Source organism: Acomys russatus, chromosome 5, assembly GCF_903995435.1.
Source record: "Acomys russatus chromosome 5, mAcoRus1.1, whole genome shotgun sequence".
Lineage (NCBI taxonomy): Eukaryota > Metazoa > Chordata > Mammalia > Rodentia > Muridae > Acomys > Acomys russatus.
The window spans coordinates 57505722-57514310 of record NC_067141.1 but is presented as its reverse complement, the minus strand read 5'-3'; the positions used below and the strand labels follow the sequence as shown (position 1 = coordinate 57514310).

The window sequence follows — 8589 nt, the reverse complement described above, 5'->3', positions numbered from 1 at the left end:
GGGTGGCGGAACGCGGAGAAGCTATTTTTGTTCTAATTTTGAGCACTGTTTTCGTGGGGGAAGAAGGGAGGGTGATAAGGCTGATCTGAAGCTGAGCCAAGCGGGCGAGGATGTTCCGTGGAGGCGTTACTAAGGTTACTAGAGAGAGGACCGCAGGTGACAGGCAGGGTTTTTTATATAGCAAGATACATTTTCCAATGAAGGACGTGGGCTGGGCTGGGCTGCAGGCAGTGTCACGTCGTAATATGTGTTGGATTCCCTGGAGGGAAATGAGAGATTAAAGCAGGCAGCCTCGGCTTCCCCCCTCCGGGCCTTTTCTTCCGTTGTCATTGTTTCCCCCGAGCCATTATGGCTGCAGCACAAAGTCGCCGCGCAGGAGAACGGTGCCTTGTAGTTGTAACACGCCTCTAAACCGGGCCGGAAGTTGCTCCCAGCCGGTACCCGTAGGGACAGGCGTGCGGCGGGCGGTGGCTGTGGCGCTGGCTGCGGTGCCTGCGTGGCTCTAGAGGACCGACGCGGACCTGCAGCGGCTCGCTGAGGCCGTGGGTCGTCGCTGCAGCTGGCCAGGACTCTTGGGGTGAACTTGCGAGACAGAAAGGAGCAGAAGGGAAGGGGTGTGTGTGTAAGGAGGGCCGTGGGCGTATTTGGTGTCAGAGAGAGGACTTTGAAACTGGTTCCTCATCGTAGAGGATTGTAATTTTTATTTTGACAGATTCTGCAGGCGGCAGATGCCCCATTATCTAGCTTTTCTTAACTGCAGTCGATCGATAGTATGATTTGAGTGAGCTTTTTTAGTGAAGCTTGCTGAGTTAAGATAGCTCATGGGATGGTTGAAGCTGTCAGAGGGGGAAAAGTATGGGGAGTCGGAGCAAGGAAGTGGGTCCGGGATGAGGAGTCAAGACGATCTACTAGTTCATATTTACAGGGTTTGCTGTACCAGATACCGTTCCCAGGCCCTTTAAGTTTGATCGCTCATTTACTCCTGCGAGGTCTGGACTCCTGCGCCAGAACTTGGATTCTGCTCCTCTCCAGGCTCCACACTCCGGCTTTCCACCATCAAAATAGGAAGAAAGTAAAGATACAGTATTAGAGGATAGTGTAATCTGAACAGCTGTGATGAGATGTGCTAAAGGGCGTGAAGTCTAGATGTACAAGGCAGTAGTAACAGATGCCAGACAGGGAAGGTGGAAACTGTGACCCGCAAGCCTCAGTCTCCAAGCGTGGCTGTGGTCCTCAGCATTTGATGGGACAGGGAAGAGAACTATATACTCAGAGGCTCACAGAACTTAACAATTTGACGTAGCTACCTTATTTAACAGATGAACAAAGTCCCAAGACGTGGAGTGACACACTGAAGGGAATCAGGACTGGAGGCATTGTCTGTCCTAGCTGCACTTGCTAAGGTTGAAGTGAATGTCACTTTACCCCGACTGGTTCCTTTGAGCTATAGAGATTATAACATACCTGTACCCCTGTTAATGGGTTTCCAAAGTTCTGTGCACTTGCTGACACAAATACTGAAGCTAAAAATAATATAACTTGACCCGGACTGGCTCTTTTCAGCTCTGGGAGTTGAATATTGATGGATACAACAGTGAAATATGCCATCTCTTTGCCTGTGTTCCAAGTGCTGGGCGTTGCTGCAATCAGATGTCTTTTCAGACATAATTGAGTGAAAGCCGAGGCTTTTCAGCAACTTTAAGAATGTCAATCTAGAAATAAACAATAAAACTGACTAAACTGAGGGGTAAGGTAATTTAAAAAAAGGAACCTCAACTGATGTTTTAAAAATTAAGGGAAATTTTTAATCAGTTAATAGTGCACTGTTTACAAACACTAATTCTGGGAAGTTGTGCCTAATCATATTGCCAAGAGACTGTTGAAACTGGGGCACGCCTGTAATCCCAGCAGAGGCAGGCAGATCTCTGCAAGTTCCAGGCCAGCCTGGTCTACAGAGTGCATCTAGGACAACCAAGGCTACACAGAGAAACTGTCTCGGAAAAACTAAGAACAAAACCCAAGTAGATCAGTTTAGCTACTTGCTTTGTAAACTTGGTTTTGCCTTGACTCTTCTCATTCCTAAAATGTGCATACCAGTTTTTACCTTGAGAAACTGTAAGCATTGTTTGTAAGGTACTAATCACCATGCCTATTACAATGTGATAAGATAGTCATTCCTTGCATAATAAGAGAGACACTTTAATACCCCTCCTTGAAATTTCTTCATCATTCAGACATCACAGAGTAATGCTTACACTGTGGTACAGCCATCACACACCACAATACCGACAACCTCAAAGCAAGGATCTTTCTAGCCTATGAACCTATTCAGCTTGTTACGGTAATTGTTACTGGAGATAATCACAGTACAACAGTATTTGCACAGTTAGGCAAAGCTACACATGTAAAGGGTATAGCCGAAATGCTAGGCAATACTTTCTCAGCTTTATAAATTTTTTTTTCTGTGGTCTGTCAATGACGGAAGCCTCTTTAGGGGGTACATAACTCTAATCAAAGTCACTTTGCAGCATCCAGGCTTAGGTTTCACTGGAAAGGACAACGATTAACTTCCTTGTTCTCTTAACAGCAGTTAAAGGTGGGAAAACATTTGCGCATTTCTGAAGTATCAGTTTGTTATTTCAAAGGGAGTGGAAGTTTTAGACAACTGCATAGCCACAGACAGATAGCTGTCTACCGTATGGTAAAGCCGTGGCTGTTCAAGATCACTGAGTTCCCATTCTTGTGTTTGCTGCCTGTTTGGCAGCTCAGGGTCTACACAGCTGAATTCATACTTCTTTGCAGATGCACGGGCATGGAGGCTACGACTCTGATTTTAGCGATGATGAGCAAGGTGGAGAATCCAGCAAGAAGAAGAAGAAGTAAGCCTTTATTGATCATGTTCTTTCCAGATGGACATGAAGTATACGTAAATGATACTAAAAGGTTTTTAGATTGACTTTGCTTATGGAAACAGTTGTAGGAAGTGAGGTTTTATTCATTACACTGTAATAAATGGATTTAAATTTGGAGGTTGTTCTGGGGGGAAAAATGAAGTTTTGTTGTGAAGGGGTTATTGGAAAAATGGAAGGAAAGGAAAGATTTCTCTATTCTGTTTGTTTCTCCCCCCCCCCCATTTGTTAAGACTGTTTCTGCAGATGTCACAGCTTAAAGGGGCTTAATCAGAATTGGCATGACCAAGATCCTCTAGCACACAAAGCCTGGGTGTCACAAGGAGGACATATTCTTTTCTCGTTGTCATCTTTGTTTTCTGAGACAGTTTCATTATGGCCTGGAGTTCTTTATATGGCCCAGGCTGTCCTAAACACAATCTTCTTGTCTTCACTTCCCAAGAGCTGGGATTCGGGTACGGGCTGCCACGTCCAGCTGGAGGCTACATCTTCACCACGTCACTGCGCTTAGGGGCATTGTTCTTAGCGTTTAGTGTATAGACACTTCATGTCATATATCAACATAGGAGTGTTTGAGACATGCTGACAGAAATTAGATAAATTGGTTTATTATTCCACAGTGAGACCAGTATGTTAGATGTGCTAACTAGGACTGAACATTTCATAAGATCATCAGTCTTCCTGAAAAGAAAAAGAATAATAATAATTATAAAATACTATAACAATATATGTTTTCTAGATTTCCATTAAGAAACATTATTTTCCGGTCTGAGGGTTCTTTTGGTAGAATGCTTGCCTAGGATGCATGCAGTCCCTGGTCAGTCCCCAGTGCTGTGTAAAACCAAGAATAGTGGCACATGCCCCTGAGAGGTAGCTGCAGGAGCATCAGAGTTCAGGCTTTTCCTTGGTTACATAGTGAGTTCAGGGCCAGCCTGGGCTACATAAGGACCCTCCCTCAAAAGAGATATTTTAAAGAATAGAATCTGAGCAGACTTAGTGGGTACTATGGTCTAGAGTTCCCATTGCCTATACCAGTCAGGGTGACCATTTGTGTCCTCTGAGTCAAGCTTCCTTTCCATATCTTTTTATTTAAAAAAAAAACAGCACTCTTTATTATCGCTAATACAAAGTCACATTATAGAGAAATACACATAGAAAGCCCTATCTCCCAATAACTAATTAGAAGCAAAGCATAATACTCAAAATAAAATTTAAATTTATCTTCCTAATTTCTATATTAGGTTCATACTACTAATTTACTGTATATTTCAGTGATGTCATAACACTGATATCTAAAATAAGAAGACTACATGTAATTATCCACATCTGCCTCATTAACATTAGGATCTGAATAGAGCCTGTTCATTAATTATGTGGTCTAATCTCATAAAAAGAGAAAACTAGGCTGTGAAGTTCAGTCATACCATTTTATGCATAGCATTTTCCAAACAGGAAATTCCTGAATTTCAACTTTCATGACTAAAGAAAGAAATGAACTAAATATAGGCTCAAAATTGACCATGACCTTTCTGCCGCTCAACCCAACATGATGTTTAGTTTCAATACAGGAACGGTATTAACCGTGCACGTACATGTTTATCTAGTATTGTACTGATGTGGCGAGCACATTATTTTTAATATAGTTTATTAATTTATTCATATTACATCTCAATGGTTATCTCATCCCTTGTATCCTCCCATTCCTCCCTCCCTCCCATTTCCCCTTACTCCCCTCCCCTATGACTGTGACTGAGGGGGACCTCCTCCCTGTGTATATGCTCATAGGGTCTCAAATCTCTTCTTGGTAGCCTGCTGTCCTTCCTCTGAGGGCCACCAGGCCTCCCCACTTTCCATATTTTTTAAATGTTAAATCTTCATTATTCCTACTTGTCGGATAAGTAACTTTATAATAAGATTAGGGTGGTAAATGATTGAGTCGAGAAGTGAACTAGGAATCTTGCTGGTTACAACCAGCCATTTTATAAATATTAAATAAAATTAAGATCCAAAATGTTTCATTAAAGATCAGTGAATCTTTTAAAGTTTTTAATTTTTTGAACTAATATGTTAGTTACTTCTCTGGTTGTGACCCAGTGCCTGACAAGAAGAAACTGAAATGTTTATTTTGGCTCAGGACATAAGAAGGGGTACAGTCAGTCATGGGTCACACCTGGAGGTAGCTGGGCACAGTGTTTCAGCATTCAGGAAGCCAAGAGCAGCTATAAAGCGAGGCCCGTGTTGTAAAGCCTCAGTCCTTCTGCAGTGATCCGTTTCATCCAGCCTTCCTAAAACAGCACCAGCAGCTGGGACCAAGTGCATTTCACCTTCAGACTGCCGCAGCCAGGTGCAGGTCGCTGGTAGGATGCTTGCTGAGCAATCACAAACATAGGAAGAATTAAGCAGCGTCCTTCAAAAAATATTAACTCTTAATAATTTTTTTAATATACTAGGACAATCGAAGATGAGTTGCTGCTTACAAAACCATTTCAAAAAGAAAAACATGGAAAGGTGGCCCCTAAGCAAGTCGCTGCAGAGCTCCTGGACAGGTTTGGTACCTTGGTGTTATGACATTCCTTGGTTTAAGCTGTTTTATAATCTTGGGACAAGCGGATTTGATTATGCTAATAAAATATGGACATTTGAATTTACTTAAGTTTTTTTTTTGAACAGGGAAGAAGCAAGAAATAGAAGGTTTCATCTCATATCTATGGATGCTGTATCCTTTTTATAGGCTTATTTTTGTAATTAATAGAGTATGTAAAAATATGCTTGTTAACCATGTTTTCTAATTTTTAAAATCAAAATCTTGTCAAGTTAGGTAGACTAGTTTTATTTTACAGGCTAGTAATTGTTGATATAGAAACTTACATTTATATTTTCAGGTATAATTCTCTTTTGCTAATATATAGGAAAAATGTAGAAGTAAAAACAATGAAAAATATTAGTTGTGGTCTATAAATAGACTTTTAAAAAGTCTATGAACTTACAAGTGTTACAGTCTGTTCTTGTCAGGCTTCCAGCATTTCCCTTTTCTGTTCTTGTCTTCTTTATTTTAATTTATTCCCTTCCTACCTGGTTTTTGGCTATTTTAAGTTTTCTGCAGAACTTCTGGTTTAAAATCAAATCTGTCTGCGCACCATCGCTAGGCCTGGACTGGAGGTGTGACTGGAGACTGCTTAAGCTCTAAGTCACTCAGACTGTGCTGTGGTGCCACCTTGCTGACATCACACTACCTCGGGATAGGAAAGAACAGGAGAGGCCAAGCAGACCTGAGGTGTTTCTGAGTGTTTGCTCCCAGCTCAGGGTCGAGGAAAGGAAGCCCCACACCAGAGTCATTTGGCTCAATTTGTGTCATTCTTTTCCTTTAGGTTATTGTGTCCTAGGTTTTTGTTTGTTTGTTTGTTTTTTAATCTCTCTTACCTTTTAACCCATTGGAAGCTTAGCCTAATAGTCTTATCTCCCACAAATGTCTAAACACATGTTCTCCCTTCTCTGACACTTTCATTAAGCATGTTAGGACACCTAGTGAGAATGAAAAGTAGGTGCTGCTTTTCTGGCATGGATGGTAGAGGACCCGGGTTTAATGAAGATATGTTTAGCTACAGTAGAGTAGTCATGGTAAAGGTCTTGCCGGGTGTGGTGACACAGCCCTTCATTCCCAGCATTCAGGAGGCAGAGGCAGGCACATCTCTGAATCTGAGGCCAGCTGTAATGGTTTCAGTCTGTGTCTATTAGTGTTTTCAAGTTGCTAGCCTTTCCTCCAAGTCTGGGATAGATGAGGCAAAAAGGAAGCCTGGGAAATGTAGTTCAGCACAGGGATGGTCCCTGCTGTGCCTTTTAATCACCACCTTTTACAGGCTTGTATTTCTTTTATATATAATGCCTGAGTTGGAGTTGTTAGTTTAAGGAATAGGGAGGGATATGTCCTTGTCTACTCTGTCTCCTGGAAGCCAAGCTTCCACTGCCATGGTTTTGCTCAAGGAGAAGTTGTGTTGACCACAGCCCTGTCTATTGTCCATGACTGTCTCATGTTATACTAGTAGTGCTGAGGAGTGACAGCAGAGACCATTGAGCCGCAAAGCCTGCAGAATTGGTCATATAGCTCCTTGGAGAAAATGAGCCACACTAATAGCAAGCCCATTTAGTGATAGTTGGAGAGTTTGAGCCCAACTCAAGGTGTTTGGGCTGCCTCCCCATCAATTTCATGTTTTCATTAAGTATTCTATTAGAATACAGTATGATCAGTGAAGGCACTCTGTCTTTATGGATGCAGTCACAAAAGTTGAGACAGCTCAGTTTTCACGTGCTTGAGTATGGAGAATGTTGCCAAGGTTTTAAAACGAACATTAAATATACATATATCTTGTTATTCTGCATGAAAATGTATATGATCGTGTGAATTCTTTGAATATTAAAAGAAAGTTTAAAATTTGCTGTGATTTATTTATTTCATTTCTTTTCTTTTTGAGACTCTGTCTTACTGTGAGGAACTCTTGTTGCTCCTCCTACCTCAGCCTCCTGAATGCAGGCGTTGTAGTTGTCAGCCACCATACCTGCCCTTCTCACTGCTTATGGTTGCCTTTTGTTTTTGAAATCTTAGTGTTGGTAGGATTTAATTTTATAAATATTATATCTTATTTTTATTTACTTTATCATTAATTATTATATTGTATAACAATGGAAGATGAAGTCTAATTTTTACCTTTAACTTATAAGCCACAGTTTCATTATTTGTAATCTTATGGGTATTAGGCTGGATGAGAGAATAAAGTGATGTGCAGTCTAGAAACAGAACAGGAAGCTCCATCCTTCCCCTGATAGTTACACTTTTATCACGAGAATGAAGTATGCATGAAAACGATTCCAGGCGTTCCAGACATTGCAAACATGCTTGAAATGTTTTCAGCAGAGAGTGAAAGTCTATTGGACAGCTGTCCCTCCTGACTGGCACATTTAAACATGGTAGGTAGACTGATGCCGTGCTTTCTTTTCATTTAGTGGTATATTGCAATGGGGCAACTTCTGAACAGTTACAAAAATCCTTAATGTTTGGCATTTCAGTATCAAAGGCACACAAAGCTTGTAAATGACTATATTTTGTACTATGGTGGCAAAAGAGAGGACTTTAAGCGGCTGGGGTAAGTATTGTGAAGTTTACCTGGGATGGTAGGGCAAGTGTGGATGATTTTTGGCTCTCTATTGTAAACTCCTTGGCAACAGGCCTCAGATAGCTTCCTCATCTATTGAACCAGGTATGATGCTGGAAATAACAGTTGGTGTGAGGAATGTTCTTGTCTAATGTCTGCAAAAGTAAGGCAATATCCAAGAGACTCCCTAAGCATTATAGGCTACTGCTGCCGCCCTTGGTTGCTCCCTAGAGGTTGAAGGTAAGTCCCTACTGCTGAGGACACCAGACACTTAGACACAGGATTCAGATGACCTGAGCTGGACCCTATCTGAAAGCCTCCTTTCTAAAGGCTACCTTTCATGGTACCAGAAGGTGCCATGCAAGTATCCAAAGGAGGGAAGCAATCAGTAATTACATGCATGTGCGTGTGCGTGTGTGAATAACAATTGAAAAAGTGACCCTGAATTTGAAGGAAGGTATGTGAGAGGAGTTGGTGGTAGAAAAGATCTAATCATATTTATAATCTCAAAAAAGTGAAAACATTATTTTTAA

The 8589-nt window shown here is 41.4% G+C and overlaps 1 protein-coding gene across 2 annotated transcripts in view; it reads left to right on the top strand.

Annotated features, from left to right (window-relative positions):
• The first annotated feature begins 424 nt into the window (after positions 1 to 424).
• The window catches only part of LOC127189533 (protein FRA10AC1 homolog), a 33635-nt gene continuing 25470 nt past the window's right edge, over positions 425 to 8589 (top strand). The window contains exons 1-5 of one of the 2 annotated variants that reach the window (XM_051146414.1): positions 425 to 614; positions 2803 to 2879; positions 5360 to 5455; positions 5580 to 5625; positions 7971 to 8047. In XM_051146414.1, coding sequence (XP_051002371.1) covers positions 2803 to 2879; positions 5360 to 5455; positions 5580 to 5625; positions 7971 to 8047 — 296 coding nt within the window. In that variant the 5' untranslated portion in view covers positions 425 to 614. The remainder of the gene's footprint in view (positions 615 to 2802; positions 2880 to 5359; positions 5456 to 5579; positions 5626 to 7970; positions 8048 to 8589) is intronic. The other variant, XM_051146415.1, reaches the window with a different exon arrangement.